We start from the raw sequence: 18,750 nt of genomic DNA, 5'->3' as shown, positions 1-18,750 counted from the left end.
GAGTCGATCTGTTGATGTAAATAACACACTAGTGTGCTGTGTGAGTTCACGGAGCTTTTTCAAAATTCAAATCAAAAGTCAACGTACACGTCAATTTGTTTTGTTCCCTAAATGATGCTGATTGTCCATAAACAGGAGGAAATGAGATGATTGACAGCTTAGCCTGACTCGCTTGCGGCTCCATCCCCCCCGAGCGCTACAAACTGGGGCTCAGAATACGCAAGATGGCGGCGTTCATATCCAGGATATTTTGGCTTCATTTCTGGACAGTGGGAGGAAGTGGGGACGTGTCGGCCATCTTTATATGCATCTATATGCTGAACTAAGATGGTGCACATTGTAAACAAATATTTAATTTTGTCCACTTTCTTTGACAATGAATAATAAAAAAGGAGCAACAATGTTTGAGAAGTTGTTTCTGTCCCGTTTGTTTTGGCTCCAATTCGAAGTTCTGTTTAAAACATTCTGAACAGCTGACTAATGGAGCGTCGCACCTTTGAGAGTAAAAAAAAACACAAACAGCTGTGGCCGAGTGTTTGCACATCTGTGTGGGTGTTTCTGTTTACTGACGGACTCGGGCGCTCACACGGTGGAGAAGCCGCTGGTTTTAACCCGTCTCTGTTTGCGTGTTACTCTTCAGTCCACTGAGCAGCAACACGGACCAGAATCACCACAGGGGGGGGGATGGTGGTTCAGCTCTTTGTCCCAGTGGATCAAGGCTCTGCTTTGACCACACACACTTCAAATAATTCTCCTCCAGGCGAATATTTACTTTTGGGCTTATTTTTGTTAAATGAACCCTCTGGGGGAGAATCCTGAAATACAAAATTAAAAAGGAAATATTTTGAAATTCTTCCCTTCATGGTAAGAAAGTTTAAAATGTAAATACTCTGACTGGACACGGAGCAGCAGTCCTGCTCTTGACCTGTGAAAGGAGCAGTGAATATGGTAATGACGTTGAAAGTAGGAATGACACTATAATCCTCCGCCTGCTGTGCCGAGCGGCTCTTTGTGGTTCATTTGCTGATGTTCTCCTCTGCAGACGAAGCCACGTCACCGCTCATGGACTGATTCCAATCTTTTACAAAACCCTTTAGTCTCATTAGTGTCGAGGCGCAGTGTCATCAGCACCAGGGGGGGGCTGCAGCCGTTTGTGGTTAAGAGACAGAAACAAAGCTGAGACTTTTTATGGCGACGAGCATCAATCTGTACGTTTTGTCGCATCTATTTACTTCAGTCTTTGTACACACACACACACACACACACACACACACACACGCACACACACACACACACACACATAGGTGTTTCCCTCTTTTCCTTGTCTTGTATTTAAAGCAACACTGTGTAACACACTCAGCAACAGCGCCCCCTGCAGCCAGACCTGGTGATTGAATCTGTTTAGCCCCACTCACTGAACTGAAACACAACCTGATCATTACCCATGATCCCCGGCTTCCTGAACCAGAAGAGCTGCTGCTGCAACAGATCCACCAAACTCTGTTGAGAATTCTTCATATTTTAAAAGTTTCCTGCTGAATATGGGAGATTAACTCTGGTTTTGAATAACTTCTAAGTCTTTTTAACGGATCTACAGTTCAGCGTCATACCCTAACTTAATGGAGCTGATTCTGACGGTTGAAGTTAGTCAGTTCCACATTTCTCACAAGAAATCGAACCCACTTACCAAAGTTCACGCTCACTTCAGACGGCTGCTGGACAGTGATAGCAGGCCCTGGTTTGAACTTCTCTCTCGGTCTCTCTTCACACTGGTCATATATATAAAATGCAACTCCAACCAACAAGCAACCGTCTGAGATTGAGAGCGTCGTCCCCATTTGAACGATTCTCATCCCCCTCGCTTTTCATTTTTCACCCAGAAAGTCAAGTGCATCCGTTTGGAAAAAGATATCAACACTTTTGCCTTCACACATGGTCAAACAACACAAATGTTGTGCTGCACAATCAGCACATATTAACATGATCTCCAGAGCCAGTGGGCAGGTTTTTACAACTGTCACATTACAGAGGGGACGAGATATAACCACAGCAAGAAGGTTATTTGTTTGAATCCTGATTGTTTGGCCTGGATCTGTGCATGTTCTCCCCAGGTCTGTGTAGGTTCTCTCCAGGGACTTGAGGAATTCTTGAATTGGAAACTCTAAGGTTTGAATGTTCGTGCACCGTTTACAATCCGACTAGTTGTTTTTAAATTCTCAAGTTTAATGTTTCTTCACAGGAAACAGAAACAGTAAGTTTTTGTGGCTGTTTTAGATCCAGACGACATTTTGCCTCATCTCTGTTAACCTGTGGGCAACTAAAGTCTGCTCATACGTGATTGGCTTCCGGCTGAAAAATCTGGTTAATAGATGACATAAACCGTAACTGCAAAATTATCCTATATATATATGAGACAATAATGGTTTCTGTCATGCTCCCTCTTTAAAAGATGCCACTCATTCTGTAATCACGGAAAAAGGAAACTACAGCCAAGGCATTAAATCAGTCGCCTGTGCTGGTTTTCTCTCAGCAGCTCTGCGGTGGCCTCAAAGCCTGAGGATTAAAAAAACATTTCCTGACGGCCACTGTGCCTCTGGACCGTGTGTGTCACTGAGCTGAAAGTGGGTCGGATGAATGACTGCCTCCCCGGGTTTCTCCCTCCGCCTGTTGTGAGTTTTCTTTAACTGCGGAGTGGCAGCGAGCCGAGCCCGGCGTCTCCGAGGTCACTGTCACAGAGCGTGAAAACTGTCATCCATTCATTACACTTTAGCTCCACTGTGCAGCTTATTACCAGAGTAATCAGGAACCTCATACAGGGACCTGTCACTGCCTCCCACCACATGACAGATCAACTCTGTGGAATGTAATATTGTCCACATAATATCCATTTTTATAAAAACCACTCAATTTCCTTTTCCCTTGAAGAAATAAGGGTCTCGCTGAACACTAATGGTGTCTGCACCTTTGAATTTGATTTATATCATTATTGGCTCAAACTATATATTGACCAATTACTGAGCTTTCAACTTTTTTGAATACGTTACTATTGCGGTGCCTGGGGGAAATCTACCCGTTTGCTTGTCCTGTGGTGAATTCCTCTTTGAAACTGTGAAAGTGACCTGCAGGGATTGAAGCTGAGACCAGTAACAAGCTGCTGCTGATCCATTCCCATCGCAGACAAAAGCCAGATGTTGTGTTAGTGGGTTTTTTGACCAGTGGAAAAAAGGCTTTACCTTGATGAGTCCCAGCTGCTGCTGCTGCAGAGCACCGTTCACCTGTTTAACCAAATTATATTGATATTGAACGAATCACGTGTCCAAATCGCACCAAATCCAATACTGCACTTGCTCTGGCCTTTGACAATACACATGTGAAGCTGATAAGATGAACTGTTCTTGAGATATGCGAGACACGGACAGATTCCTGGAATTAGTATTATTATTATTATTATGACAAGGAAAGGAGACATGATTTGTGTGTGTGTGTGTGTGTGTAGCTGTGTGTGTGTGTGTGTGTGTGTGTGTGTGTGTAGCTGTGGAGGCTGTACCTACTGTATGAGTGCGACTCTGTGTACAGGAGCATTGAGTTTACTGTCTCATCTCAGCCTGTCACTTCTGTTTATAATGGTGAGTTAGGTAACCCAGAGAGGGACGGCCCGTGTTCACGCACCGCGCCTATTATCTGTCACACAACATCTGGAGCCAGGAAGCTGATGTGCTTCCTCATTTTGGCTTTTTAAGACTCAGTCACTGGAAAGACTAAAGCAGATGGAAGTCTGCAGGGGCTGTTTCCAATCAGGTTGAAAGAAAAGGAACGTGTTCAGAGATGAACTGAATCCCCGTAGTGTAGTGAATCTTTTACAAGGCTCGGTGGCCAACGCACAAACTCGACCACCGTGATATCCCTGTGAGATCGCTCTCGAGCTTCAGTGACTGTTTACAGGGGTGGGAATGAAACAACAGGTGAATGTTGTGCAAAACCTGGGCTGGGTCCTGGTGAATCTCTGGAGGGATGAGAAGTTGGACCACCTCAGAGGTTCGGGGTGACCATACTTACGAGGAAGGACTTTTCGGAACAACGACACACACTGAGAGGGATTCGGAGAACAGATCCTTACCGTATTCTCCGTGAAATTGTAATCCAGGGAGTATTGTAATTTGCCCAGTTTCTCCTCCTCCTTGGGCGTGGCCTCTTTCTCCGTTTCAGTCAGCCCTGTCTCCGCATCCTCCTCATCCTTCAAGGCCTGAAGGAGACACCCACCAAGAGTCAGTGTCGCCTGTTTGTCGCTGGCGCTAGCACCCAGCCAGCCGTTCCCCGCCCAGGTCCTGCCAGTGGACCTACTCCTGTAAAAGCTGCCACTTGTTTTATGGTGTGTAAGGGGGGAATGGGGGCGGGGGGGGAAGCAAGCACTAAAACAACATAGCAGTTAACACCAGGACATGCTCTGTGATGCACTAAAGCCCCTGGTCCCCTGATGATGCCGTTCTATCAATCTTTGGGTGTTTCTGTCTAAAGGGAGAAAAGATCAAATGATGGCGCCAGAGATGAGAGCAATGGGGCAGGCATTAGAGGAAGAAGAGAGAGAGAGAGAGAGAGAGAGAGAGAGAGAGAGAGAGAGAGAGAGAGAGATGCTTCTGGAAAAGATCACAGTAAGACAATTCCCTTGATTTTATTTCAGGCAGATCAAGTCTCTGGCAAACTGGGAAGTGTCCGGAGTGGCAGAGAGTGAGAGGAGCGACGTGGCCCTTTTTTTTACGTTAGCCTGGCACTGAGGTGAGGGTAGCAGGTGGTGGCATTGGTGTGTGTGTGGGGTGGGGGGAAGGAGAGGTGGGGGTGTCGGTAGGAGTCTGTTAAAGGACCAACATGCGATTGAAGAGGCAAAGACTGGTTCTCAAGGTCAATCATTCAGCTTCAAACGTTGCCTTCCAAGACGTCTCTGTTAGGCATGCAGAGCATTCTCTGTCGTTCAAACCAGTGCTCTCGTGTGATTCCCCATTCCCCAGTCTGGCCACGCCCTCAAACATAACAGTCGCATTGTCATCATGACCCCCGGAAAAGCTGTAAGGTTAAACCCCCCCCAACGCCGATGGTAGCTAGAAGCAATCATGCCAGCGGTGGGTGGGTAGGTGTTGGTAGAGGGGGGGTTGTAATGTACATCCGGGGGGGGGGTATCTGCTCCTATTAGTTTGTCAAGTTGCTCATGTGAAAGCAAAAGGCTGATCAACACTGATTGGATTTTTTTTAAATGTTCCCGCTGAGCCACTTGGTCTCCGCCTTTTGCGAACAATTTTCAAATTGAGTGTTTTTTGGGGTTTTCACATTTAGTGAAAAAAGGGAAAAGTGGAGCAAGTAAAATGATCGAGGTGAGAAAGGCCTTGTTTACACTACGGCGGAATTGATTTAATTCTGTGTGAAATAAAGTCTGTATTGCTAACGTTAGCTAGCTAGACTGAGCTGGCAGCACAGAAGCAATAACCGTGAAGATTAAAAAATATAAATTGAAAATATCCGCGTTAGTGTAGACAGGGCAAAACTGTATTTATTATCTGATTTGTTTTATGAAGATCTGCTGCAGGAATCTGCTTCACTTGGGTTTACAGGTGATTAACTTGTGGAGCCTCTTCATCATTCTACGTTTGCCCACTTGTATGAAAGGTATAATTTAATATTCAAAAGGCCGGAGACTTCAGCTTGGCACAAAAAATCAGTGTGGTTCAACCTTGTCAATGCGCACCCAGTGTTTCTCTCATACATATATATGTGCATGTGCAGGTTGTACACACATATATACAGTAGATATACATGTACTGTGTGCATAGTTACATATATTTGGTTCTACAGGAGTAAGTTGTTGTCAAGAGGCTATAAGAAAACGTCAGAGCAGCAGGCTTAAGAAGATCCAACAGCAATTGGGAACCTACCGCCAGTGACCATCCCGAACAGTCATCAGACACAACACAGATAAGGAGGACATAGAAGGAAGAAACACAAATTAAAACAACCACACACAGGAGTTAACACAACCAGAGTCTGGGGCACACCAGGAGAAATGACCGCTTTGCCTCGGCGGCGGCGGCAAATTCACCGATTAGTGACCAATAGGTGAGGTCTTAGTAGATTGAAAAACATCTTCTCTGCAGATGTGCCGCTGTCTGGAGTTGTTAAGATTCACGCTGAAAATAAACGAGTTTCAATGAAGTCTCAATTTATGTTTTCTTCTACAATAAGTAAGTCAAATAAGATATAAAAACATTTTCTATTATTCCGATCCACCTACGATATCTCTGACGTAATGACGCTGCCGACACATTTAAAGTGTTTCACGTGTTGCCGCTGAAACGGTTCGATTAAATTCCCCCCCCGTTGGTTTATGGTTTGCTGACGTCATTTCTCTGGGTGGATACCACTTCATTACACGGCAAACGTTACTCACTCTCTTCAACAAGTGAGCAGGTCCTCATGGGACCCGAAAAGAAAACACTCACAGGAACCAAAAAAGTAGGAGATAAAAAAAAAAGGAGAGAGAGGCTGAAACGCTCTCTTCACTCTGGAGCCATTTAAATGACTTCCACTAAGTCTCCTGTAATTAGACCTGATTGGTTTTTAATTCAATCAAATGATGAGATATAATAATACTGTATGTATCTGTTTAGCAGTCATGAATAAATAATAAAAAACTAAATACATACAGTCAAGAGTCAGCCATTGCAGAATAATAAGTTTCAAAAATCTAATCTGACATAAAAACACTAAACAGTTTGACGTATATTTAAGACACTTCTGAACAGATGAATTAAGATTTTAGCAGAACTTCATTCAAACAGGATTCAACTGAAGAACAGGATTAAATTAAATTAAATTAGCGAGTATGGGGACGGCTATCTTCTCCGGTTCTAAGCAGCAGTAGTTGAAAGTTGTTACCTCGGTTTTGGCTCCGTCCTTCACGTCCATCATGTTGATGGCGTTCTTCCCCTTGTCTTTGCCCTTCTTTTTGTTTTTCTTCTTGAATATCCATTTTTTGCAGATGCAGAAGCAGCACGCCAACACCAGGATGATCGCCACGAAGGCGATGGAGACGATGGCCCATGACGGCACTGGGGAGAAAAGGAAAGAAGAAGAAGAAGAAGAACGGGGGGGTTGGATGAGAAAAGCACTGCTGCGAGAGGAGGAGTAGATTTCAGTGAAACGGGCCAGAGCAGTATTTGAACCAGAGTTGCACCAAAGCAGTGATTATAGTAACTGACAGGTGAGATAAAAGCAGGGCAATGTGTGCAGGCAGAGCTGGCACGCCGGACGAGCACCGGAGCCAGAGCCCCGGGTCCATCAAGAAGTGGCAGACTTAACGATCGGTGCTGACTGGTCGGACAAGACCCGACTGAACGGCTCCAGCCAATTCAGTGGAAGTAACAGATGTTGGCATTTTCCACTTGCCATTTAAACAAAAGATGCTCAGACAGCTGACACCTTCACGGGGAAATCATCGGCAGCGCGGCGCCGTGGTGATTCTGCAGGAGGGTGTGTTTGAGAGGTTCGACCATGAGAAGTCAAAGGATATATTTTGTGTTGGAATTAAAGGCTTTAAGTTTTACTCTAAAAAAAGATGACGTTGCATTTAGTAGTTTAGCAGGTGGAAGAGACAGACTATAATTGGTTCATGGGAAAAATGTTCCTTTAGAAATTTGAAATCAATGCTTTAGACGTCGAGGTACCTTTGTTTTTATGATTAAAACGTCCTATTAGATGTGGAATCTGCAGAGGAAAGAGTTTTCCCTTGCACCATATGTTGCTGCTCTACTGTTTGGATCTGACTGGATACATTGGACAACTGGTATTTAAGTGTGTCACCAGCAGACTGTCAGACACTGACGGCTCTAACAGCCACCTGCAAACACCGCGACACGTTCCTTAACCACAGCCGGCAGTCGGCTAATAATCCCAGTGGAAGCACACACACACACACACACACACACACACACACACACACACACACACACACACACACACACACACACACACACACACACACACACACACACACACACACACACACATGCACACAAAGCAACAATGGAGGAATAAGTGGGTTGTTTTTTAACTACTTAAGAGACGGCGAAAAGTCCAGACGGGCTGAAACTTCAAAACAGACATTATAATCAATGCTCCTTTTTTTAACACAGCAGACGGCAAACATCTCAGCCAACGGGTCATAAATGCAACAAACAAATCCAATAACATAAACCAGGTCAAACTTTCGGCCTTTTGAAGACTTTATCTGTGAAAAAACTCACAAACAGAAATAACATTTAACCGTCCATCTTTCTGGGGTTTTTGCTCAGCAGCATTCAGCCGAGGCTCCTTCGCCAAGGTCCAACAGGAGGGAGAGAGGAGGAAAATCAATGGTGTGTTGACTGGATCAATAAGCACTGTCCTCTGAGGAGAAACAGTGAGTGATGCTCTGAAATAACTTTAGGATCCACAGCTTTGGCCTTGGGGCGGTGGAGGTAATGGAGGCGACTCTGGATGAGCCACGGAAAAAACAAGGTGCCGGAGTTGGAGGTGATTTTAACTTTCGACAACGTATAAAACAGACTGAATTCCCATTGAGAATTTGTAAATTTTGTTATTTTTCCTTTTCTAAAATACTTTATTGTTTCAGTATATATCTATCGCTATATATATAGATATATATATATATCTATATATAAGATATATATATAGAAACATAGTTGAGGAGACAGGTTCTTATTTCAAGCTGACAAACCACAGCGATAAGCATCACCTCCCCAGAGGATCCGATTTTTTATTGAGGCTCAGATGAACAGAAGTCAAAAAATAAATAGACAGTAAAGTTTGATGACCTCAAAATGCGGATGTGGCTCTCCTGTCAATCATCAATGCTCAGAAACCCCCCTGACGGAATGTGGCTACAGTAGAAGTCAACGCCTGACCCCGGCCCCTTATCTTATTCATCAAGTGCACGTCTTCCAAGTGAAAGGCACTCGCGTGTTCCTTAATTAACGGAACCTGAGTCCCAGAAAGCAATAAAAGCGTCCCCTAATTAACTACATTGTGTGAGTGTCTTTTCTCCTGAGAGAAATAGAGCGAGGAAGTGAAAAGAAAGCGTGAGAGGGAGCGCCGGCCCGCACACGCCACTCCGCTCTTCAACTCCCAGCACTTATCTCTCGTTCCGCCATGTGACACGGCATGGTAAATGGAGTTTCTCTTCATGTGTGCTGTTCCTCAAGACTCAAATCACTTTTCAGCGAGAACCAGAGAGCAAACAAACGAGAAACCTTCCAAAGAACTTCACACCACTACGAGTGACAGACTGTGGACGGCTGATAGGACCGTCTTCAGTTCTGCAGCTTAATGCTTCACACTGGGTTTTCTTCAACTGAGGGTTTTTGGGGGGGAAATGTAATTTACTGGGTGAGAAATAATATTTCTCTTGTATTTTCTGTCAAGCTTGAGATTTTCACCCACTGGACAGATCAGAGGGAATAAAGCTGAATCACTCCAGAATTTCACAGACAGAGAAAAGCAAGTTTGTTCTTCATTCTTCTCTTACGATGAAACTGGTTCCTAATTCTATCGATTCTGACCATTAATTCCAGTTCAATCAATTTTTATTCCAATATGAGTTACTGGAACATTAACACAACATTCATAACATACATTTAACCTGCTTGCTGTTGTATTTTGTATTTATATAAAACCTACTGACGTAAGTTATGTTCAAGAAAAAACCAAAGTCCATCAGTGCTGAAGTGTTTCCTAATTGCATGAACACAGAGAGTGTTCAAGATGAAGCTGATTAACTCAAACAGTTCCTTGATTACAAAAATCAGCCTTTCCTGGTAATGTGCACAATTAGTGACAAATAGTTGTCCCCAGTTTTCAGTTCTCAACCCAACAGGATCCAGCATATTTCTCTTGGCCTCCAGTTAATGTCATAAACCCCCTGGAGGTGGGTAGTGGACATCAGTGGACGTCAGTGGAATCAAAATTAACTTTTGCTCGACTAACTTTAAATGACAGATCCATATTTACTGCAGAAAGCGGAAGAGGAAGTTTCATTCTCTGCAAAACAGCTGAAATCTGATGTTTGGCTCCGATGCTCCACGCTGCCGGGTTCAGATTCTCAGAAAGGAGCTGATCAGATATCGGTTTCGAGCCGAGAGGTCAAAGAGAAACAAAAAGTCAAAATTCAACGGCTGACATTTTGTGTCCTTTCAACAAAACAGTTTGTGTTCTAAAAGTCACACAGATACACAGTGAGATTAAAAAGTACGAGGTGTATGAGTCATTCTCACATACATGTGGAGCTGTTTTCCATCTTTACACAAATTGTATCCAACATTTTTTAGATTAATTCTGGTTTTCATTGCTTTTACTAAAAACTCATAAAACATTAAAAATATAAATGTTTCCTGACATTTAATATCCATTGATGAGTACAGTAGTTACTCATAGACTTCCATAGAGACAGACTTTATAGAGCTGGCACTTCTGCTTTTGCTTCACTCTAATCTGTAACTATCCTGTTCACTTTACATTAGAGACCTATGAACCGGAATAGAGCTTGATGGATGCATTTGAACGTGTTGTGTTTTATGTGTGTGTTTGTGTGTGTGTGTGTGCGTGTGTGTGATACTGCATCTGGGTTGTATCCACTTCCAGCAGCCCACACTAATCCAATGTGACAGGACTCTGTTGGTCAATTAACCTTGACATTATATCTTGTTATGCCTATGAGAGCAACACTGTGTCTGCGCCCTTTCAGCCCCGCGGCTCGTCTAAACAAACAATATGGTGCAGGGAGCTTTTTCCAACTATGTGTGACAAGGATTTGTCGTAAAGTTATTGAGAGCTAATGACAGTGAGTTTCTCTTTTTTTATGCCGAACGGGATTTAGCTCAAAATGTCACGTGACACTTACAGAAATCAGCTCTGCCTGGGCCTGCCTCCTTAATGTTTCTATCTCTGTGTCTGTGTGCTGGCTGAAGCTTCCTGCTCCCATTTATCTGCCATTCCACATGTGCGGCAAATCCAATCAACACAACAAGATCCTGCGGGCATTACCACGGCTCATCCATCAGCAACCAGCCCCATCTCCAGCAGCCCCACTACAGCTCGGGCCGAGCAGCAATAAACTGCTGGTTTTGCCTCCATCTCAACAGTTATCACGTACATGTGGTATTTTCTATTCTCTATATTCGATAAAAGGCAGCTCCATTAAAGCAACGCATTTGCAGGAAGGCTTCGAGTTGGAAGTGGTGCGACATTAACGGTGCAGGAAATTGATTCACAACAATGGATGTGGACAAATGCCTGAGATAGAGAAGCAGTGATTTTCTTTTCTGAGGAAAGGTAAAGCAGTTAAACAAAAATCAGATGCTTCTTAACCTGCTGTCTGCATTTTGATGGGAAAGAAAACCAACAACCAAGTGTTCTTACTCCCAGATTGTTCTGTTCTAAGAAACCCAAACTTATTACTTTGTGCAAAGACGTATTAAAGACGTCTTTTCCAGCTTTTTAAAATGTTAAAGAGCATTTGGTTGCTTAATGCGTAAAACGTCTGATTAAAAAAAAAAGAGAAAAACAAGAGAGCCTTATTTATTTCTCTGAAATGTCAATGGCTCGTGTTATTTTGAGTAATGGCTGCCGGAGCCAGCAGTCATGGATCAAACAGCCTCTGTGCTCGGAGGTTAATTGTTATTGGGAAGCAAAGCCTTGGGTGTTTAGAAAACTTACTTAGAAATTCAATACACCGGTTTCCTCGAAGGCAAAGGAGAAGTAACAGTGTGGTTTAGTGCGATTACACCGTGTGTGTCTGTGTGTGTGTGCGTGTGTGTGTCTGTGTGTGTGTGTGCGTGTGCTTATATTTCTGTGATATACTTAATTATTCACAAATTGGCTTCATTTGGTGTCGACGTAGAAAACTCCAAGTCTCTCTCCTTTTAAACAATTCAAATTCCTTTATTATTATGGTATGGAACCACTTTATTCAGGGAGTCCAACACGGCTGCGTTTAGCCACACAAAATATACGATCTGGAGTTTTCTTAGATTTTCTTTAGGATGTTTATCTCGGCAGTGACGAGGATTTCAGATTTATAATGTGAGGATTTGCTTCTTCTTGCGTTTGGATCAAAACAAGCATCTTGAAGACGTGACCTTGAGCTCAGGGAACTTCTGATGGATCTTTTCTTCTTACAGTTTTCTGACGTTTCATAAACAGAATAATTACGTTTGGCTTCAGCCCGACAGGGTTTTAAATAAGATCGCGAGGTCGTGACCTGTTCAAAATAAAACCTCTCTGAACATATTTTTGAGACAAATTTCCTTGACACATGTTTAGAATATCCAAAGTACAAAAGGAAATCATTCAATGTGGTTTTTCTCACGCTGAAGGGATTCGCCCACAGATGTGGCAGAGGCAATAAACCCGGCTCCGAGATGAATCCTGCAGATCTTTACGCACAGAAATTCAGAAACAGCTTTGGCCCGACGTGACGGCTCCACGCTGACAGCCTCAAACATCAAACTGGGTCATGAAGCCCGATAACAAAAAACTCCCGTCACAGCGTCAGAGTCTGTGACTGTGCAACTTCTCCTCTATTCCCTTATTTCCTATTACCTGCTACCTGACTTTCCCCAGACGGTATCGATATTCCACAGAGTAAACAAGGCGACGAGCATTCATCATCAGCTTAGCAGCACCGGGGAGTGGACACACTGCTTCTGATTGAAGGGGCCCAGGTTGAGAAAACAGTAATTTAGGGACTCTGAATAATGGACAGGCTTTTTTTTTTGATCTCACAGAACTTTTCTGAACACAAAAGAAGACCAATCTAGTTCTCCAGATTACGATGTCATGACTTGAAAGCGATAATGAATCGTCTGCTCTGGCGCTGAAGATTGTGTTGTCAGGCTTTGGGCGGGATGCGGCGGGAATAGCGATACGTCTCAATGACAGACATTCAATGTGAAGCCGGAGGGGGGGGGGACGTCGTCAACCTCAGCGGCGCCATACAATCACAACAGTGAAAAGAGTAGATCCTGTTTGTTTATCCACAGCACGACTTCAAAATGGAGATGCATTGCTGTTTTTCCTCAAGTCCACATGGATATGAGGTGCATGAGGTATCGCCGCAAGCTGTATGAATACGAAATATGGCTTTTATTTCAGTAAATATGTCGCCTGGTGGAGATAAATCTTCCTCTGTGGAAGACAGAGTTTCTCTTCTTACTGCCTCCCTGTGCTATTAGATCTCTGGAAAGCGGGAATATGACGAGTGCTGTCATTCGCTAAGGAAATAGGACTTCTCTCTTCCACAGGAGCCATTTCCTGTTGCAAGAATTACTTCCACATGAGCCTGTGGATATTTCTATATTTAGATTTCAGCTGAATGCAAAAAAACCTTTTGGATCTGCAGGCAGTGCTTTATCCTGCACGACACAGTCACAGCCATGTACTTAAATTCTCGTGTGGATGTGGAAGGATTCGGTGATAAAAAGGCAGAACGTGTTGCATTAACCAGAACAGAGGAGACAAATCGGACTAAAAGCATAAGTGAGATGGAAAAACAGGAAATAATAAAAGCTGCCGCACAAATTATATTCTGCCAAAAGCACTTGAATTATTGTCGCCAGATGTTTGTTTTCCTCGTCGAGAGTTTTCATTACTTCTCTCACAAGATGATTGAGTGAGAAATTTCCATCTGAGTCATTAAATACTTGAATTTGTTTTTGTATTACTTTGACTCAGAAGCCACGAAAACAAAAGCTGGGATAAGTCGTTAGTCTCCTCGATTTCCAGGAAGTCTTTGTCAAAAGGTCACGACTGACACATGCAGGTGCGTCACAGAGAAAAGTTCACTGACAAGCAGAGTTGAATCATTTGTTTCAGTCACGGTTCCACCGGGATCACGATGAATCTCTAATGGAGTCATTGTCATAATTATATTATACAAACCTAAGTGTCTATGTTTTAGCGTTTTTCTTGAGGTTTGAAAAATAGAAAATCTACAAACATTGAAACATCTTGTGATGGATTAAAAGTTTTCTGGGCTTGAAACTAAACGAAACAACTTTATTAATTGTTCTGCCGGTGACGTCCAGCAAGGTGTTTGTCTGACTCTAAGCAGGATTACTCGAAAACCACTGGACCGATTTACATAATATTTTCTGCAGGGGTGCGGCATGACCCAAGGGAGAACCCATTAAATTTTGGTGCAGGTCCAGGCGGATGCAGAAATGTTTGTTTAACATGGCGAGATATGTGCTCGCCGGGAGCTCTTCTAATTAAGTTTTGGGATTTGTGAATTGCTCGGTCGTCAAAATGTTGGCAAAGCAACGGTGAAAAATGTCTGTCACAATTTCCCAGAACCCCAAATCTTAGTTTTGTCCAACACACAGTCCCAAACCCAAAGACAGACACTGAACTAGCATAGACGCTGTTGTCTCACTGGCTGAGGAGAAGGTAAAACACACTTACAGGGGATTTTGTTCAGCTCGTTCATGAACTTGTCCTTCAGCTTGGAAAACGCCTCGTCCTTCTCGCCGTTGCCGGGGCCGGCCATGTCGGTAGTGTTGGAGCCAGCCGTGGAGGAGGAGGCGGTGGTGGCCATGGGCGCCGCCGCCGCCAGCGCTTCCCTTCGACTCTCATTCATCGTGAAGATGCTGGGCAGCCAGGCAGATGCTGGACGAGAGGAGAAAAAGGGGTAGAGGAGACTGTTTGTTTTTTTTACTTCCTGTCACAGATGCATGTCAGCGGCGCCTCATCATATGACCGAGTTGATGCAGAGCGTGTGAGCAGCTGCCGGCTCAGCCTGAGTAAACATCAGCTGGGGTCCACAATGAATTGGCCAGTGCACCGAATTCAGAACAAAGCTACTCACTCATGCTTAAGCTCTAGATTAACATCACAGAGCCCAGCTAAAAAATATATTATTCATCACTCCTGTACAACACAGGCAGTAAATCTCTGTGACTGGTTTAATTGAATCTGTGCTCACACAAGTCGACGCAAAGTACAGTAAATAAGAGCAGATTACAAGTGGACTCCTATCATGCGGAGCTCCTCACATACAGCAGGTGTGTGTACTTTACTTTTTGTGAGGGAGGAGAAGGAAACCATCTCCTGTGTTAACCTGGTGTGCATGTGTGCATGTGTGCACGCACTCACATGATCCCAAATGAGCAGTGTAATGTTCTGTACATCGCAGCAGCCTCAGTCACTGTGAGAGGTCGGTTCCACATGAAGCTCCCACTCTATTCCAATGCTGCCTCAGGAGAATAGAAGGCGACACTTACAATATATTACTATGACACTAAAGACTTCATGGATTTATGGTATTATAAGCACCAAGATATAAACTCCATACACGTAGCATTAACATTCTCCAAATCACAATTTCAACAAACTAACTATTGATTAATCACAAGATAAATCAATAGTTAAAAATACTCATCTTAGTTTTACTACAACTTATTGTAAATTTCATTTTTACGCTGACAAACATTGATGAATATAGATACAAATAATGTGATTTCTATGTTCTATAATTTATTTTATATTGTGTTTTCATCTATCATACAGAATTGACAGTTTATGTAGACGTCTTACAATCTTGACATGATAGTGGGGCAGCGCTGCAACAATTCTGCTGCAGAGAGGAAGTATTTATTGTCCACTCTCTCTGTGCAGGTGGTAATTTGCTTCTGTCACCATAGCGATACAAGAGGATAATGGCACACTGTGGTTGTAGAGCTTTTTTCCGCCAGTGCACAGTGAAGGTAGTTTGGCCTAATTCTCCTCTATTGTACAATCCAACTCATATTTTCCCATTTATAGTGTTGTTTCATAAAGGGCCTGGTGCTGGTGCTGATAGAAACACTGTTAAAGGTTCATATGCAATTGAAAAAAATCCAAATGTAACCCTGAGAATGGCCTCCGATAATATTCTTTACTGAACCTCAAAGGGCTGAGAGCAAAATGGGGTGGTGGCAATTCGTTTGAATGTAATCTTTAAAAACACAAAAGCCAGGAGCTTCGGAGAGATGAGTTCCGATTCACGTTTCCTCGAATGCATCAAATTAAGTTTGCAAGTGCAGTGAGGCAGCGAAGGAAGAAAAGAACCTGTTTCACAATCGCATGATGGAAGGAATCCGATCGACTGCTGGCCAGCGTGCAGCTTCACTCCGGCAGTTAGCGAGGAGTAACTGCTGGGGAGCGGCGTCTTTGGGGGGCAAGGGGAACATGATTTTTCATTCTCTGCGCTCTTTGAGATTTCCCCAGCTGATGGTGGTAATTCAATCTTCCAGCCACAACACTGTTTCTCTGAAATAACTCACTACTGCTGCCGCTGAGACTCACGCCACAACCTGGGATTTCAAAAAACAAACTTCCTCTAAACGAAACTGACCATCAGAGAGGCTGGTTTCCATTTCGTTTTGATCTGGTTTATTGAAAGTTTAGTCAGGATTTGAGGTTTAGATTTACTTTGCGTTACAAGAGGAAACAAACTAAATTGCTTTGATGCTACATTCAAATCATACTGACTATACAGTAGTTATGGAAATTATACTTTCATATAGGACATGCAACAAGACATTAATGGACCTGGACCCACTGCTTTATTTGCTATGTATGGATCCACATATCCATCAAAGAGGAGACAGGAAATGTCACTTTTTTAAATCTGACAGCACATGGGAACAACTTCTGATTCAGCACCACGGACAGCGACCGTGTCATCGCTACATCAAACACTATGAATATAAACAATATATAAAGTAATATCACTTATCAGACGTCAAACATTTAGTGTCACCACAGAGAGGATGGATGGAGAATAACATGGGCTATAATGGGATGGATGTCTCCACACCTAAAACATCTTAATACTGTGTCGTACAGACATCACACTACACGTCAGGATATGATGTACGACACAAATCACACGGTACAGACGAGAGGAGTACAGAGCATCAAAGAACCAGAGGCAGTAATATTATTCAGAGTCATATACAAACAGCGACTGGAGAGGCGGCAGGGAGACTCAGATAGAAACCTAATCCCCAAACACATTGAGTGAATCCTCAGTCAGGACCGGCAACACAAAAAACATGAGCTGTGGTGATTCTACTGCACATTCACACAACTTTGAAGCATTTATAGTTTTCTCTCCCGGTTCCTTTGAGGGAAGCTCACATGATAGAAACTGGTTCAATTACTGCAGGTTCCCAATTATAAGAAAAACCAAGGTTTGTAAACAGAAAATCAATTAGAAAGACGACGATGACCTTTCTTTCAAACCGGTTTAGAGCAGTGTGGTTTAAAAACAAATTTGATTATCTGCATTGACTCTCAATTGAGCATTTGGTTAATTTGCAATTTCATGTTTACTCTTATTTTCTATTTTCATTATCATGTTTAAAACCAAATCCCACATTTCACTAACAACGTTTTTAATTAACAATTCTGACGTCAGCGACAGGTGCATTGCGGTAGTGCAGGTGTGTAAGTGCTGTCCTATCAGGTTTGTCTGTGGATGTCAGTTGTGGGACAATTAACAAAAGAGGAACAACGAACCAGCAGGATGAGCTGATTGGTTGTAAGAAACCAGGTTCCCCCCCCGCCCAGTCCAGTGCTGAGGTAGTGTCAGTGTGTGTGTGTGTGACAACATGGTGCTTTAAAAGCTTCTCTGTAGTGCCGTGAGCTTTGCGAGGCACTTCCACCGAACACAGCTGGAAGTGCTGAGCCGAGAGCTGAGCCACTCGTACAGGTTGGACAGGTTGCTTCTTGAATGTAGGGTGAGATGAAGGGTGGGGGGGGGGCATTGTCGAGGGTTCTCGTCAAAAATAGAAAAAGAACCACATTGGACGGCGGCAGGAAGCTGGAGTGTCCTGAGGAAAATCACGCAAACACGGGGGGGAAACTCCACATAGAAAGGCCGAGGCCAAACCAGGATTTGAACCCAAAAAACCTTCTTGCTGCGACGCCCTCGGCCAATCAACCTTCTTCTCTTCCTGAGTTTTGGCCTCGAATATTGACCAGAAAGTGGTTTTGCAGAACAGATATAAAAGGTCAGCACAGCATAGCCTTCTCCTAATAGACATTTATGTTAACTTTTGTCTTTCGTTCTTCCGGCCACTTCGATCTTTGACCAAATTCTGGATACTTGTGCCAAATTTACAGAATTTGTCTCAAATGCGACAAAACGTTCAAACTAGAGTACAGACGTGCAACCTGGAGACCAAGGGCCGTGGCTCCTGATAGAACTGAGGCATAACAAAACAAATACAGCTGTTGCCAGGAGACAGAAACTATCTTTTGACTGTAAAATAGAGTATCTGTGTTTGTACAGCCTCTGATGCTATAGATCATTTCCTCTGTTTATGACCTGAGCGTGAGTGCTGCTGCTGACAGTAGCTAGGTAACAACGCCGGCTGATAATAATGGTTCATTGTCTGCACCTTGACAACTGCACTATATTAATAACTGTTCTCTTCTGTTGTTCAACATGTAATGCACTTGTTGTATCATTGTGTTGTAGTGTATTGGCTTTTATATTTTCTATGCCCAGGGATGGAAGACGCAAACTAGTGTAAATTCAAACAACAGCTTTTAATGATGAGCTAAACCCAGTTTTAAAGCCTTGTGTTGACACTGACCTCAAATAAAAGAAGCTGTGACTGTGTCTTCAATGAGTTTATATCACTGCCCTCTTCAGCTGTGGATTTA

At 43.3% G+C, this 18,750-nt stretch overlaps 1 protein-coding gene across 4 annotated transcripts in view; it reads right to left on the bottom strand.

Annotated features, from left to right (window-relative positions):
• Positions 1 to 18,750, bottom strand: part of syt1a (synaptotagmin Ia) — a 125,245-nt gene that overhangs the window by 16,784 nt on the left and 89,711 nt on the right. For 3 of the 4 annotated variants that reach the window (XM_035147876.2, XM_035147877.2, XM_035147879.2), the window contains 3 exons: positions 14,500 to 14,703; positions 6,922 to 7,094; positions 4,118 to 4,243 (listed from right to left, as the gene is read on the bottom strand). In XM_035147876.2, the coding sequence (XP_035003767.1) occupies positions 4,118 to 4,243; positions 6,922 to 7,094; positions 14,500 to 14,674 (474 nt within the window). In that variant the 5' untranslated portion in view covers positions 14,675 to 14,703. The remainder of the gene's footprint in view (positions 1 to 4,117; positions 4,244 to 6,921; positions 7,095 to 14,499; positions 14,704 to 18,750) is intronic. The other variant, XM_035147880.2, reaches the window with a different exon arrangement.

This window comes from Hippoglossus stenolepis, chromosome 22, assembly GCF_022539355.2.
Source record: "Hippoglossus stenolepis isolate QCI-W04-F060 chromosome 22, HSTE1.2, whole genome shotgun sequence".
Taxonomy (NCBI): Eukaryota; Metazoa; Chordata; class Actinopteri; order Pleuronectiformes; family Pleuronectidae; genus Hippoglossus; species Hippoglossus stenolepis.
Note: the sequence above shows the minus strand (reverse complement) of the source record. Positions and strands in the feature narration are given on the sequence as shown.